At 46.6% G+C, this 16,845-nt stretch overlaps 1 protein-coding gene across 2 annotated transcripts in view; it reads right to left on the bottom strand.

Moving 5' to 3' along the window:
* Positions 1 to 6,215: 6,215 nt before the first annotated feature.
* Cpxm2 (carboxypeptidase X, M14 family member 2) overlaps positions 6,216 to 16,845 on the bottom strand; it is a 114,275-nt gene continuing 103,645 nt past the window's right edge. For both annotated transcript variants that reach the window (XM_057777977.1, XM_057777978.1), the window contains 3 exons: positions 13,101 to 13,240; positions 11,449 to 11,548; positions 6,216 to 7,488 (listed from right to left, as the gene is read on the bottom strand). In XM_057777977.1, coding sequence (XP_057633960.1) covers positions 7,235 to 7,488; positions 11,449 to 11,548; positions 13,101 to 13,240 — 494 coding nt within the window. In that variant the 3' untranslated portion in view covers positions 6,216 to 7,234. The remainder of the gene's footprint in view (positions 7,489 to 11,448; positions 11,549 to 13,100; positions 13,241 to 16,845) is intronic.

The raw sequence follows: 16,845 nt of genomic DNA, 5'->3' as shown, positions 1-16,845 counted from the left end.
AAGGATTGGCATGGAAAGAATTCACTGGGAAGTGAGTTCCAGAGACCTTGGATCAGGGAAGAAAGATGCCAGTGAGCACTGACACCAAGCAAGTCCTACTGAAGGTGACATTGATTCAGTCCCACTGGCGTTCTAGAAACAGTACCCAGGCGAAGCCTGACCCAGAAGCAATGAAGGTGAAACAGTCTCTCTTGAGGTCACCCCTCCTCAATTTCAATGCTCCAGGCAGCAGTGCTTTCTGATCATGGGCTGATGAGCCCCAAAGGCGGGGTCCCCCTTGGAACTGGAGAGGCACAGCTTGCCTTGCCTTTGAATGCTCTTCTGTTTGTCCCTCTGTCACCTGAACAAACACAGGAATTCTGTGCCTCCTGGGAAGAGTCTGCTGTAAGGACCCGTGACAGTTTGTGACTGGCATCTGGAACTCGGAGTTATTATCTATGAGAACATGGCAATGCCTCTGGGCGCCTGCAACCAGGGAGCACCATGTCTTTTATTGCTTATTTGTTTTTGTGGCTGGGGATTGAACACAGGAGCCTGGCTCATGCCTGGTAGGGAAGCACTCTCCCACGGAGCTCCACCCCCCCAGACACTCCTCATTCTCACTGAATGTTTCCCTAAAGTCAGAGGTTATTGAGAAATTACTTTTTAAAACTCTCTTAAATTTAAGAAGCTAGATTCTGATTGGTATATAGGCACATACTTATAGAGATTAAATTTTCATGGAAAAAAGGGCATTAACTTTTGAACATGTTAGCTCATTTATAAGTGTTTTAGGAGAGCATATAATTAAGGTAAGTCTTCGGCAAATGAGACTAGTTTAATCATCCAGATTTAATGAAAACAGTCACATTTTCTCTAATTAGTGCTATAAATAATATGAACTACGTTTTATTCTACTATATATGCTTTCTCTAAACTTGGTCAGGCTTACTCATTGTATAGGACAATGTTATTTCATAGTGAATGTTGACGGTTATAAAAAATACATAAATTTTGCATTTAAGTAAATTGACTCATTATTGCAAGAAACTATATTCCAACAGTAAGTATGACTTGTAGTATGTTGGGTTGAACATTATTGCCCAGATCTTTGAGTTAAACCCTTGGGTTGATATAAAATTGCATTATGGATGATTGGGACTGCTCCTTAGTTACTTGTTCTTGTGATTAACTACTCCAACAAGCATAAGAGGGAACAGGCTGATTCCAGAGGATATCCCAGCAAGTTAGGGCAGCAGGAGCTTGAAACAGCTGGGGGCATCACGGCCACAGTCAGTCGGGAAGGGGGAGTCAAGAATGTGCACTACTGCTGGCCTCCCACTCTCCATCTTATACGGTCCAGGGATCCCTTCCCAGGGAACAAATGGTCCCACCCACAGCCAACACACATCTTCCCACGTCTATAAACGTAATCAAGCTAATCCCTCACAGACATGGCAGGAGGCCCATCTCCAGGTCGTTCTAGATTTTCTCTAATAGAAACACTAATCATCACGCATACCCAGTGCTCTCCTTAGTACAAAATGAGATGTTGACTATCACATATGGTCTTGAATACATAGGTATTTGATTCCAGTTTTATTTGCTTTGTGTCTTATTAATGAGCGTGTATGTTTTTCACTACTGTGAGATGGTCTATAAGGGAGAGGGAATATGACGTTAGCAAGTGGTTAAGTAAAAAGTTGGTGTTCTTAGGTAAATGGCTGATGTGTCACACGGAGTCACCATGAGCCATCCTGAAGCTCACTATGAGAAAGAAAAGTGGTTTACTTAACATAATTTAAAGCCTGGCAGAGGGGCTCACACTTGTAACCTCAGTTACAAGCTCAGGAGTCAGAGTCAGCAGGATCAAGAGTTGGAGGCTAGACTGGGCAACTTATGAGACCCTATCTCAAAGAAAGTCAAGAATCACTGGGATAGAGCTCAGTGATAGAGCACTTGCCTAGCACGCAAGAGTCTCTGGGTTCAAATCCCAACATTTCAAAAAGGGTGTGTGTGAGGTGTGGTCTGTGTATATGTGTGGTGTGTGTATGTATGCCTCTGTAGTCAGAAAACAGAGAGAGGATGAGAAGCAGATCTAGGCTATAAAACTTCAAGGCCCACCCCCAGGAGCTCCACAGACCTTCAGATCAGGACCACCTGCAGGGGACCGCATGTTCATTAGCTACCCTGTATGTTTGATGCTGAGACCACCCAGAAACAACACCAATGGAGAAACACAGCACTGCATTTCAGGGCAAACAGTAGTGTTCTCCCTAAGGGCCATGTCTCAGTTTGAAAAAATATCTGGGAGGCTGGAGAGACTGCTTAATGGTTAAAGCACTTGCTGTTCTTGCAGGGGATCCAGGTTCAATTCCCAGCACCAACAGGTTATCTCACAACCACCTGTAACTCCATTTCCTGGAGATGTGATGCCCACTTCTGACCTCCTTTCACACCAGGCAAACATGTGGTACACATATAGACATACCAACAAAACACTCATAAACTAAAACAAATCTTTTTAAATGTTTTTCCGAAGATACCTTTCAACTTAAAATTCATATAGGATCCCAACAAGATTTTGCTTTGTGGGGGCCGGAGACACAGACAAGGTTCTAACTGTTTATGTCTCCACCTTGGACCCTGAAAAGGAAAGTTTTATTTTAAACACTAATGAGGAGATATTTCTGGAGAACAAGATCGAATGCTCCATGTGGTAATGGCATTTTAACATCGGCATTTAATCAGTGACGGCCCTGCAGACCTCTGAGACCGGTCCACAATCAACTTCTCCCAGACCACCACCACACCAATGGAGGGCCAGTTTACACAGTGAACTGTGCTTGTCTCGGATTTTTATTCCAAATCCCAGGGTCTCCTTGGTGTGACTCTGTGTGGTTATTTACACAGGCCCAGCAGAACTGTGCTCGACTTTACTAAGGAATCATGGTTACAATGGTGATGTACAATGACCTTCCTTGGAATGCATGACCAGGTATGACCCTTGCACTAGAAAGGTTCTAATTAGAGGAACTTAATTAGAGGAACTGAACTGATAGAATGCACATCAACTGTAAAATAGTAATAATAATAATAGGGATTTCTTGATTGGCTTACATGCTAGGGCCCAGATGGTCCAGCAAGAGCTACCTGCACACTGGAGAAGCTGAGAACCCAGTAGCAACTCAGTCCATGAAGCTGGATTCCTCACTAGTTCTGATTGGTCTTGTGGGCCTGGAGGATTCATGGTGAGTGGTTGATTTTCAGTCCATGTTGGAAAGCCAAAGAAGCTGGAGTCTGACATCAGCAAGGGACAACAGCTTCCACCCTAGAGGCTACTAGCAAAAAGGGGCAATGAGGGAGGCGGATATGCTTTCTCCTTGGATCTCTTTATGGCTGGACCTCTCATCAGAAGACGTGGTCCACGCTTGGAGGGAGCTCTTTTCATCAGTTAATCCTTTCTAGAAATACACTTCTGTACCTATGTCGAGGCTTGTCTCTTAGTTGATTCTTAATACCATCAAGGTAATAACTGAGATTAATCAGCACCACGGCCGTTCATTTAAAACCTTTATGAGATATAATCTGTATAAATCACTTACTTAAAGTATAAAAATTCAGTAGCTTATTTTTTTAATCACCACAGTCATTTTTGGAATATATACCTCCCTCTAAACCCCATGATTTTCTTAGCTTGCATCTAATCCAGTTCCCCTGTTCCTCAGCCCTAGGCAACCACTTACCTACCTTGTCCCCATACAACACTTCATGGAAACACATTCAGGCAACATATGGCTTCTTATGAGCTGTTTCTTTCACTTAGCATGATGTTTTCAAGGTTCATCCATACGATAAAGGTGTCAGCTCATCATTTCTCATCAGCATATAATATTCCACTGTGGTTAGATCACCTTTTGTTTTCTTCTTCACCATGATGATCATTTGGTTGTTTCCTCCCCCACCCCTCCCCCGTCTTTGGAATCATGCTGCTGCAAATATTCATGAATAGGTTTTGTGTCAACAAGCTTTCAGCTCCGTCAGGTACTCCTAGGTCGGAGCAGAACCACTGGATCCCTCAGCAGTTCCATGACCAACACTCAAGAACTGCTGTGTGTGTGTGGGGGGGGTACACATACCACAGCATGCATGATGCATGTGGAGGTCAGAAGACAACCTTCAGGAGTCAGTCCTTTCCTTCCTCCAGGTGGTTCCTGGGATTAAACTCTTGGCATCAGGCTCGGCAGCAGGCACTTTTACCAGCTGTGCCATCTCGCCAGTCCATGAGTGAAGACTCTTGAAGAGATAGTGGCTAAAACCAAATGACAGATTTCCATTTTCTGAGTCACATGTTCATAATTTGCTAACTGAAAAACAAGACACCACAGGACCACTGAGCATGCGTGATAGGGAGGGAGGGTGTGGGGCCAGTGACGCTGTGCCTCCCCTTGGGCAACCAGATCTCTTAGTCCTGAGGCCAGAGTTCCTCCTGTGCTGTCAGCACTATTCTGAAAGACTAAGAACAAGTGAGACCCAGAGACTGCGGAATCCCAGACACAGAGACTGAGAGAAAGAAAGAGGAGGAGTAGGCCAGAAGGTGGCATTTGAGACAGGCCTGGAGAGAGATCAGGAAGATTTTCAGCAGTGGGAAGAGATGTGTATGAAGAGGTTCATGCTAAGACCCAGGAGCTAATGGAGTCAAAACAAGGAAGAGCACAATGAGAAGCTGAGACAGGAGTGGTGTTCTGAGCTTCAGGGTTGACAACAGCTGACTTTCACATAAGGAGTCCAAAGAGATTGGCCTCCTACAGAGAAGAGTTGGGAGACCCTGACAGAGGCTCAGCCAGACCCAGACCCTGCTGGGAGGTGAGGGCTAGACTGAGAAATGCATGAACCTAGGGCCCTGCAGCCTACAGATCTCAGAGCTGAACACTGAAGTGGTCTGGAGTGCCAAAACCTGACTTCCAGGTCAGGCACCAACAACTCTAAAGTCTCCTGAGCAGACATGCAACTCCCCACCTTTCTGAACTACAAAGACAAATGCTTTTCAGTGCTGCTTACCATATCTGAGGCTGTGAGCCTTCCTGTGATGGGCTTTGTGACAGCCTCCAGCCACCAATAGCTACAGAAGTCAAATTTAAGTTAATTGGATCTATAAAATACTAGAAAGCTCATTCCTAGGACACCAACTACACAGATGTTAGTGAGAACTGCATTCAACGGCACAGAATAAGCTATTCCCACCAGTCCAGAGAGTTCTATTGGACAACACAGGCTTACAATAGAAGTTAGTTATGTCCCAATCCGAGGGTCATATCCAGCTACCTGCATGTCTGGGTAGTTTTCTTAAACCACAGTTGTGCCCACACATTTGAGTGCACACTGCTTGACCTGAGCTATCTCAACATGGATGGTTACTGCTTGTTAAGCGTGGGATATTGGCAGTCTGACCTTTGTCAGAAAAGCTAGCTGCCCCAGCCCCATGCTGATGCAGAATGTTGGTGAGGACCTTTGTGTAAAGACTTCCACTGGCATCTCCAGCGTGTCCGAGCACACGTCTCTTCCAGGAGGAAGCAGAGAGTGGACAGTTGTCAGCAGCGGGAGCTCAGGTTTAGAGTCTCGGGAAGCTCATCCAGAACAGTTACATCCCGAATGGTCACCTCTTCAAAGGTGACTGGACTCAATGAGACAGTGGCATGGTAACCATCCTGGTGGGAATGAAGCTAAACTAAAGACGGTTGTACCCCTCCCTTTGGCTGTCAAACGATTGAGATAATGGTGTTCAAGGAACTGGAATTTCCCTAGGAATCTCTTGCCAGGGTGGGTCAGACAAGGAACTTCTCCCAGGAAGAGATTTTACACAGTTCTGACTACTGTTCAGGATATATCCACTGGAGCAGAGAGAAGTCAATGCTGGGTGGGGCCGCACCTTGCCTGGGACTCTGTGCTGGCCTCTCGCTCTCTATTTAGTGATGGCACAGGTGAGAGGGTTCTGGGCTTGTTATTTATTCTTCTCCTCAGTAGGATCACACTAAATATTTCTTCTTCTCTTTGCCTTTCACTGTTTCTTGTCTTTTCCCTGGAGTGTTGAGGACAAGTAGCGGAACCCAGCCAGCTGAGTCTCACCTGAGAGCTATGGTTACAGAGGCACTGGGTGCTGCATACCCACATGGAAAAACCACACAAGAGGCTCTTACCATTTGCTTTATTTATTTTTTTTTATTTTTTATTCTCCCCAAGTCAACGAGGCAGCAGGATGAACAGAGATGAGACACACTGTTCCCTTACACGATCGTTCAAAAACCTCTTCTAAACTGATGTGTTCCAGAAAATCCTAAGCTTGCTTTCTTTTCTTCATCAGAGTCAACTGGAAAGACATGGCCTTCCATATGCTAACCATAACTCCCCTCCTGATGGGGGCCAACTTAGAGCTTTCACGCCCAGGAGACAGAGAAACTCTGGGTTGACCTCCCTCAAGCTCTTTCCAGAATGCCCAGGCTGACTGCTCTGGCCTCCTCAGCAAGCCCCATCCCCTGGCTCTCCCAACCTCAGAGCTAACAGAGTAGCAGAGGGTTTAGGGGCTTTCTGGGAACCCAGCTTGCATGCAACAAGCCCCTCAAGGTCTGCAGCCCAAAGATAGATCACTCTTGGCTGCTTTCCACTTCTGTCCCCTCATAGGGAGACAAGCTTTGTTGGAAAAGGGAACAGAGCTGTCTCAGGACTCAGCCAGGCTCACTTGGTAATAAATGCCTCTATTGTCAATTGAAAGTAGAGTGTGGCTATAGCGGCTTGGATTGTCCCCTGGGGCCAGAGAGGATGGATTTTCTTAGGCTGCCTGAGAGCATCTCAGACGATAACATCTGGGACAAAGGGTTCCCCGGGTGCTGCAATGTCAACTGTGCCTTTTGTAAATGCACTGGTGAACTCGGATGTCACGCGAACAGGGGGAAGCCCTGGTTTCCCTTCATGTATAGCCAGTGGGTATGTGCCTTTTTCAGCTTGACTCACTAAATTTCCTCACTCCCACCAGCCTTTCTCTGCTGCTCTGTCCAAGGTATTGGGATAAATGAGAACAAAGGGAAGAAAATACCCTAAGCTGCCGGCCCTCCCCTTTGGAACCAGCCAAGCCATGTTGGTATGCTCCGGGGTGTCTCTTGAATTACAGTCAAAACAACAGTCACAGCCTGCTACAGAGTTACTAATGGAGTGGATTTCATTTGCACAGTCTGGGGTGTGTCTCAAGTATCCGAGAGGGTCACCCACGTTGCCGCCTTTTTCGTCCCCGCAGCTTCAGGCGCCTGGCAGGTAGGCTGACAGGCTGCTTCCCAAATGTCTCCATGATTTCTCTTATCCTAGCCAGGTTCGTCTTGCTGAGTATGAAGTCACACCGAGTGGCCCCCATGTCGTAGCCAACCATGCAGTTCTTGGAGGAAGAGACGAAGCCCTCTGCCTTGGCAGTGACCACATATTCACCAGGGTTCAGTAAGCGCCAGTAATCTCCGTCGCTGGCTGGAAGAAAGCAGGGCACCTCAGAGCAGATCTTTTGGAGCACAAGTACTCCCAGCCTCAGCGCATGGCCAGCCTAGCAGAGAGGGCCCTGAGCTCCCATGCTCAAGTGCTTACAGCACTCGGTAAGCCAAGGTGTTTTTCTCCTTGGCAGCTGCCTTAATGTTTCAACAGGAAAGGGCAGGGGTGTAGGCTTCTGCAGCTCAGGAGCAGAGCTGGAGATGAGACCTCCGGCAGTTTTTCCTATGTGATAGTACAGGGCATTCGTTCTAAATGTGAGCTCACAGACATTATGTCCTTGCCACAAAACAGCATTTTGCAAAGTCAGCAACTCACAGCTTCCTGGCTTCCCTCTGCATAGCTATGAATACAGAAGAATTACTTCTAAAAGGAGAGGGATTCTTAAAAGTTCAGTAACAGACTTCCCAGGAGATGGCCCTGGTGCCTGCACACTGCTCCAGCCCTCATTCTGTGGCCATGGAGAGAAACTTGGGAGCCGCAGGAACAGTTACACAGGGACTCAAGGCAGGGCAGGGACGCAACAGTGCAGTAAAAGGCCCATGAACACTAGCAAGCTGCAGGCAGACTGAGGAAGAGCCCTGATACCCAGTTCTACCACTGGTCACTTACCCATGGGTTCCTTCCTTAGCTTCCTGTGGATCAGAACAACATCAGGCAATGGCAGACTCTGGGTTTAACTAATTCCCCATTGAGACCAACTAAGCTCACTTTCTCATGCAGGCATGCCTGCTGGCTTCTCTCTCTCTCTCTCTCTCTCTCTCTCTCTCTCTCTCTCTCTCTCTCTCTCTCTCCTCCTCCTCCTCCTCCTCCTCCTCCTCTTCCTTCCTTCCTTCCTTCCTTTATTTATTTTATTTTGGTTTTCCGAGACAAGTTTCCTCTCTGTAGCTATTGAGCCTGGCCTGGCACTCGCTCTGTAGACCAGGCTGGCCTCGAACTCACAGAGATCCGCCTGCCTCTGCCTGCTGAGTACTGGGATTAAAGGTGTACTGGCTTCCTATCCACTCATCTCCTTTCAGCCACTCTATTCACCGACCATACTCAAAGGAGTGATGCTGAGATTCAATTATAGATGGATTACATCACAAGACATAGGTACTAAAGGATGCCGTATCTTCACACAGTGGCTATGACAGGAGCAGAGGACCACTCCTACTCTCAAAGACACTGTATTTTAGAAGGAAAGTTGGGAGGGCAGAGGACATGTGGAAGACACAGTTTGCTCAACATGGCTCAAGAAACTCAAGAATGCAGAGATCCTTAAAAGGAGAATTACATGCCAGGCTGACTGGACAACATGATACCTGGGACCGCTCGCTGAAACATCCCTGTCTACATATCTCCCTGTCTATGTATGTAATGAACCCATATCTCTGCATGCCAGACAAGCTCTACCACTGAGCTATATCCCAACCTCATGTGGAGTCTTTTATTTGATGGAAAACCTGCATTCCCACTAAAGGAAGGCACAAGGCAGTAACTGATACCCTTTGGGGAGCTCTCTCTGTGTATGTGTGTGTTGACATGCATGCGTATGTGAAGGTGCTCATGCATGTATGTATGTACATGCAGAGGCCAGGGGCTGAGTCTAGTGTCTTCCTTGATGGCTTGTCACTTTGTTTACTGAGTTAGGGTCTCTTGCTGCAGCTAGAACTCACCAGTTTGGCTATTGTAGCTATCCAGCTTACCCCAGTGATTCCCTGTCTCTTATTCCTGAGCATTAGGATTATAGGAGACGAAGTTAAACTGAGTCTCCAGCATTTACATGGATGTTGGAATGCAAACTCTGGTGTAAATCCTTATGTGGCAAGTGTTTTATCCACTGGATCATCTCTGCTCCTTTTCTTGACTCTGAATCACTTGGCTTTGTGATTCTGTTCTCTCCTTTGGCTCTCCGTGCCTTTCTTGCCTGTCTCTGTATCTACCTGTTGCATTTCTTTCTTGGCACTGGTTATCATCTGTAATATTTTTTTTCTCCCTAACCATCAATTGCAGGTCTCCTCCACCAGAAAGCATACTCAGTGGTCAGGGACATCTTTGCCACCGTGGCTGTTCTTCTTGGCAAACACTCAGTGCCTAATGAGCCAAGCCAAAAGGAAGAAGGAAATGATGGTGATCATGTTCATATCACAGAGTCAGAAAAGGAGATATTCATTCTATAATCTAGAAGCTTCCACTCCTGAAACATGGATGTCCTGCTTTCCCCTCTGCCTGGCAGATCTCTCAGAAGTTCATGGACAATGTTTTCCCACTTTATACCTGAGGCTCTTGTTATTTCTACTTCTTCCCCAATGATACTTATCCTACAACCATGCACTGGAGGACATAGAGGGAGCCATGGCCTGAGTTCTGTCCCATCAAACAACTGATCTCGTGTTCCGGAGTAAACACTTCATGTGGCCACCATGCACGGTTAAAACTGTGGAAGCTGCTTGTCACTTATGGGGTGAAAGGGGCACCCCAAGCCTAATAAGTGCTCATTCATTAGCCATTCAAATTGATATCTTCTAAATAACGACAGCACGTGCAATCCTAGCCCAAATGTGCTCTATGAAAACTCTTTCTAGCTCCCTGCCTGTGGGATTCGGCTTAATGCCTCTGTTTACATTATGCAAACTTCTCCTGAAATGAAGTTTGTCGGATCATATAAGCCTCAGACAAAAATCAAGGCAGATTCAGCACTTCTGGGGAGCATGAAAGGAAGGAGGCCCATAAAGAGCCGTGCATGGAATATGGAAAGCATCTGCACAGAGCAAACACTGGGAAATTATTTATAGGAGGAAGTGAGGGGATGAGATGCATTTCCCATTAGGGCATCCAAATTGTCTGCCTGATTCCAGGGGCTTGAAATTCAGAGCCCATTAAGCAAAGCATTCTCATCTAGGCTTATAGTGCCCCAGGGCCTTTTTTACCTCCTACTGTGTAAAGCCCCTGTGTTTTCCTACATTGCCCACCAGGCACTATATAGTGTAAGGGATGGTCAGGGCTCCTTTAAGAAGTACTTTCTAAAAGAAGCGTTTAAGCAATATTTAAAACACAGATCCCACATAGAACTAGAACAAATGGCCCCCTCTTTCATTCATAAGGGTCACTAATCCTGCTTGATCTCTAGAAAATTATGGGGAATTTGTCCATGTCTATTGAATGGATGGATGGATGGATGGATGGATGGATGGATGGATGGATGGATAGATGGATGGATGGGCAGATGGATGGATGGATGGATGGATGGATGGATGGACGGACGGACGGACGGGCGGGCGGGCGGGCGGGCGGATGGATGGATGGATGGATGGGCGGATGGATGGATGGATGGGCGGATGGATGGATGGATGGGCGGATGGATGGATGGATGGATGGATGGATGGATGGATGGATGGATGAATGGATGGATGGATGGGCAGATGTATGTATGTATATATGTATGTATAGATAGATGGACAGATGGATGAATGAATGTATATATGGGTGTTCATAAGGAGTTACTGGGTACAAATTTCCAGGCAATACTAGTAAAACCTTATGGACAGTGGCTGTAATATCTAGGACAAGTGGCAGAAATCCCACAGAGAGAAGCATTTTGGTGACTAAGGGGAAAGAACAATGATACCACACACCAGTCCCTAACTTCTCAGAAGCTTCCATTGCAATTGGAGTTTTGATCATTGCTCCAAACTATCCCGGGAAAGGGGCAAGAAGAAGCCAAAAAGCCAAAAAGCCAGACTGAAAAGCCTCATTTGCAGGGATCTCTTGGGGGAGCTGGAAGAAGATGCTGATTCACTCCTAAATAAGAAGTTTCTACATGAGCGCCCCATGCTAACCAACTGTGCCACTGGCGCTCTGGTGAAAAACTTTCTGAAATGCCAATCATGAGAGAAGCCCAAGCAACACACTGCAAGGAGCAGGTATTGCTTACTGAAGCAGTTTATGCACATTCATAGATACCTGTCCGGATGTCATGGTTAACCCCTTCGACGGAGATGATGGCATTTGGGATCCCTTTTCCATGCAAATCTCTCACAATGCCTTTGATGCCCCGATGAACCTATGGCAAATGTGAGACACAGTGCATCACCAGCCAGCTCTAGACAGCAACAGCACAAGGAAGTAGGCAGTGCAGGTATCATCAGTCCAGCCCTCACCAAGAACATTCCAAGTGCCACATCTAGTTCAGTATGCACCTGGCTCTGCATGAACTTTGCAGAATGTTTTGTGGCCCATGAGCCAGAAAGTTTCTCATTGGAATCAAAATCCCCCAGAAATGAAAACATATGAAGGTCTGAGAGTTTTATTAAAATATCCCCACTAGGGCTAGGGATGTAGCACTACAGATCCTACAGATGTACAATGCCTGCCCAGCATGCATGAGGTCCTGGTTCCAGCCCTAAAGCTCTGAAAAATCAAAGCAAAAAAAATCTCTGGAAACTAGAATTTGATTTTTCTTTTAATTAATTTATTTTATTTTTAGACAAAGTCTCATCATGCAGCCCCAGCTGGCCTGGAATTTTGTATAGAGACTCGACTGGCCTTGAACTCGAGACATCCTTCTACTTCTGCCTCCCAAGTTTTGGGATCAAAGGCTTGTACCACTAGCTTGAAACAATTTTCATCAGGCATGCTTGCTTTGAATTTTCCTAGGTTCCATGAACTTAACAACAAAGGAGTTAGAGACAAAGGAACCAGGGGCCATCAGAAAATGATTGCTTTGGAGGCTGGGAAGTGGTGGCACATGCTTTTAATCCCAGCACTCAGGAGGCAAGAGGCAGGCGGATCTCTGTGAATTCAAGACCAGCCTGGTCTGCAGAATGAGTTCTAGGCTGTTATACAAAGAAACCCTGTCTTGACAATCCAAAAAGAAAATAAAAGAAAAGAAAAGGACTGCTTTGTCTAGAGCCCATCTACTGACCATGTCACACACCAGCCAGAACCTGTGCCTCAGTCTTCCTGTCTGTAGTATAATGCAACAATCCACGATGGCTCAGCAACTTTCCAATGAAAGTCTGGGCAACTTTGACTAACTCAGACCACAACTTTAAAACTGTGTTTTCACAATCAAAGCCTTTCCTTTTTTTTTTTTTTTTTTTTGATTTTTCGAGACAGGGTTTCTCTGTAGTTTTTTGTTTTTGTTTTCTGTTTTTTGTTTTTGTTTTTTTTTTTTGTTCCTATCCTGGAACTAGCTCTTGTAGACCAGGCTGGCCTCGAACTCACAGAGATCTGCCTGCCTCTTCCTCCCGAGTGCTGGGATTAAAGGCGTGTGCCACCACCGCCTGGCTCCCTCCTTTCCTTTTACAAAGGAAAACTAGCCTTTCCCATGAGGTTCCAGGGCTGAAGCAGAAGGTGGACTCACAGCTTCCTGAGATGAAGAAACTGGTTTCTACCCTCTGTGCCAGGAATCCTCTTAGGACCCTTGGAGGGCAGACTCAGCTGTAAGATCCAGATGCCAGCCACAGTCATCTATGCAGGGGCGCAGCCACAGCACCGGGAAGCTGGTACCCAAACACTGGCAGCAAGCACCATCCGACCTTCCCACGACTATGATTCTCACAGCCACATCCTGTTTCTTAGCTAGCTCCTCTCCTCCCATGCGCCCAGCATACCTGTTCCATGAACACAATCAGAGACTCCCGGTTATTCTCCCATTCCTCAGGCAGCTCACTCTCGTGTGGGTATTTATCACAGCCCACGTAGATGGACAGCTCAAAGCAGTTTGTGTGGAGGTAGCTGAAATCATTCAGACCTGCCAAATCAACCAGACATTTGAACTAACTTAGGCTTCGAATTGCATGGGGAGGTGGCAAGAATGTTCAAGAACAGGTCTTCAACTGAACAGGGAGGCCATAAAAATCTACTATGGATAAACACAGAAAGCCAAATTGCCTGAAAAGCCATCATTAAATACCACAATGGACTAAGTGTTTAATTCTCTGTATTTGGCAGCTATACGGGTCTCAGACGAGAGCTTGAATAGTTCCCTATTTCAATTCATTAAGACAGCTATCCGAGTCACAACCCATCCCGTCTGCATGGTCTTTTCTGTGTATCTATCTTCCTGCACCTCTCCTGTGCCTCTCCATAAGCTGTGTCCTACAGATCACTGCATCCTCCCCACAAGTTCGGCCATAGCTCAGTCTCACAAATAAGACAAGTGAGGCTGCTATTAGTAAAATGTAGATACAGGATTCCTGTGTCTACAAAGGGCCACGGTCTAGGTTGGAACCACTGCTCTTGTCTCCAATATTGTGGCTGTTTGGTAACTGCCTGACTATCCCACCCACCCAGTGAGCCCCCAAAGCAGCAGACCTGCATTCTGACGCGCAGATGGGAAGCTACAGTTCTGGAGTATGACTGTCCCCATATGAGCTTTCTGGGGCCACTGTTACATATGACCACATCCTGGCTTAAATAAGACACTCATTCCCATGGGCTGAGAGGCTGGAAGTCCTCAGGTATGTGTGCTCCCTGCAGAGTCTTGTGGGAGCCCCGTCCCTATCTGCATGACTTTTGTTGGCCCAGGCATTTCTTATGTCAATAGCTTGACTCTACAGTCTTCTGTATTTGCTTTTTCCTCTTTGGGTCCATTTAAGGACACTATTCACTGACGCAGGGCACATCCAGTAACAGAGAAGGAACATCTCCAGGCCCTTAACTGCATCTTCTAAGACTATCTGACCAGTAAAGTAACAGTTACAGGGGCAAAGCAATTACAAAAGAGACATGCTGTTTGGGAATCTTTCTCAAGTCACTACACTATCCAGTATTTGTGAAATGAATACATTATTATCACGAGGGTCCCATGGCATAAAGTAGCCCAACTCTTGGGGTGGGTGGGATCTGTGGATTGGACCTAAGACATTATCCATGCTCAGCACTGAGCCTGCTCTCCACGACTGAGCTTCTCCCTCCCTGTCCCTTCTCGACATCTCCACCTCTGAACAGGAGGTGTCTACCAAGCTATGCTCGATATCAGTAGGGAAAGCACCTTTTCTGGGCACGGAGAGATCCTCTAAGGGGCCCTTCCTGCTCTCTGAGGGTCAGTTCTAGAAGGTGGAAGCTGGGTAAACAGGCTCTGTGTGGACCGAGAAACGTTCTCCATGCACTTCCCCAGCTCAGCCCTCATATGGTCTTTCTCCCTTGCTGCCCTCTATGAAGGGTCTTTCCTTTAAAGTCAGACTTTGGGGTATTAACCCACTGTGCTACCCTGACAACAGTACTTAACCTTTAGCAGCTGAGCTCTCTCTACTTGGTTTCAGTCTCCAGACACTTCAATTTCGGCAACTGTGACCTTGAGTAAACCAGGGACTAAAGGGACATGATGGGACTGTACTCAGGGACACAATGGGACTGTATTCAGGGACACAATAGGGCTGTATTCAGGGACACGATAGGGCTGTATTCAGGGACACAGTGGGGCTGTATTCAGGGACACGGTGGGGCTGTATTCAGGGACACGGTGGGGCTGTATTCAGGGACACGGTGGGGCTGTATTCAGGGACATGGTGGGGCTGTATTCAGGGACACGGTGGGACTGTATGCAGGGACACAATGGGGCTGTATTCAGGGACACGGTGGGGCTGTATGCAGGGACACAATGGGGCTGTATTCAGGGACACGGTGGGGCTGTATGCAGGGACACAATGGGGCTGTATTCAGGGACACGGTGGGGCTGTATGCAGGGACACAATGGGGCTGTATTCAGGGACACGGTGGGGCTGTATGCAGGGACACGGTGGGGCTGTATGCAGGGAGCCCTTTACGAGGACAGGCAAACTCTACATCGACTCATCTATCAACCTACAGCGAGGAATTACTGAGGACATCTGGGGCCTATGGCAGCAGAGCCACCTAGTGCAGGTCTTGACTCTTAGGAAGGATTGGCTTCCTTTAAACATAAAGGTGTCGTTAGCCTCACATTCTTAGGCTCTGCGAGTACTAAAATAATTGTGATAACTAAAACTGTGGAGTGGATATTTTTTCTTTCTTTTTTCTTTGTTCAAGAATCTTTGAGGTACTCGAAGCCTAAGACATGCTGGCAAACTGGTAAGAAATTTCAGCCTGGAGCGGCTTGGGCCCATCCATCTCTGTCGTTGATGCCCTGCTCTTCAAGCGAGGCCTTGCTCAGAGTGTTCCACACAGAAGGGCTTTGACAGTGAAAGATGTGTCTTTCCCACCTGTCCAGAGCACCTGTGGAGCAGGATCTGCCACACCGCCTGAGAGTTCTTCCAACCCTTCAGCCCTGGCAATAGGCATCCTTTCCAACCCTCTCTGTGACTGAAGTCATTGCTACTGCCCACAGCACCAGCCCTTCTCGGGACTGACAGTGCAAGTCTGCAGCCAAGAAGAGCAAGTCACTTGGGAGTTCAAAAGCACAGGCTGCCCATGCTAGACACTTTGAAACACACCAAGCCTCACTCGTAACTGCCGCACCCTCACCCCTGCACACTCACTGACGCCTGCAGTGCAGGGTAATAAGTGAGAAAAAACGGAATGGAGAGACTGAGGGCGAGGAGAGGAAATTAGAGATCAGATTTCTTTAATCTACAAAGAAGGGAATCTTCAGAGTCCATCACAGAAGAATGATGGAGAAGAATCAAGCGAGCATGTGACTTTGCGACAAAGTCCCCAAAATAAGGGCAAGCAGAATTGGGTGAGTAAAACGTCCAATGCTGCCTACACAAGCTTGCTTTCATGATATCACTATTAACGGGACACTGTCACACTCAACTGTGTCTGTTCGCAACTTAGTCACAACAGAAAAAAACAAAATAATAGCTCTTACTCGGAGATTCTTGTAGGTATGTCTTTAGGGCTAAACCTGAACTTTTTTTTAAAATGCTTTCTTAATCAATAGGAAATGTCCCCGATAAATACAAATCAGTGTTTCTTTTGTAATGGGCATAGTGCAAAGTCGTTGCAGAGAAAGAATTATCTCCACTTGGATTGCTGCCAAAACAAACGTGGCATCCTTTTTTGACATGTTTTGAAGTGACCATGGGAACAATTATTTCTATTTTTGCTTTCTTTTCCAAGAGAAAAGTATACTTGAAAAGTATTCGAAGACTGAATTTATAGTAAAGTAAAATACCATGGAAACTAGTGTGTGGAATGGAGAACAGGGTAGGCTCAGGACATCAAGAGGTCTTCTTGTTCCCTTGGAAGGTGCTGTGGTAAGATAGTCTGACAAAGTGTAACAAGGAGGGTACTGTCTGGCTTCCAATTCCAGGTCACAGTCCAACAGAACAGGGAGCTCGGAGTGACTGGTCATAGCCACAGTCAAAGACAGAGAGATATGAATGCATGAGCATGCATATCGACTTGCTTGGCTATGCTCAGCTCACATTTCCA

Source organism: Chionomys nivalis, chromosome 8, assembly GCF_950005125.1.
Source record: "Chionomys nivalis chromosome 8, mChiNiv1.1, whole genome shotgun sequence".
NCBI classification, from domain to species: domain Eukaryota; kingdom Metazoa; phylum Chordata; class Mammalia; order Rodentia; family Cricetidae; genus Chionomys; species Chionomys nivalis.
This window is presented reverse-complemented; position numbering and strand designations above follow the sequence as displayed.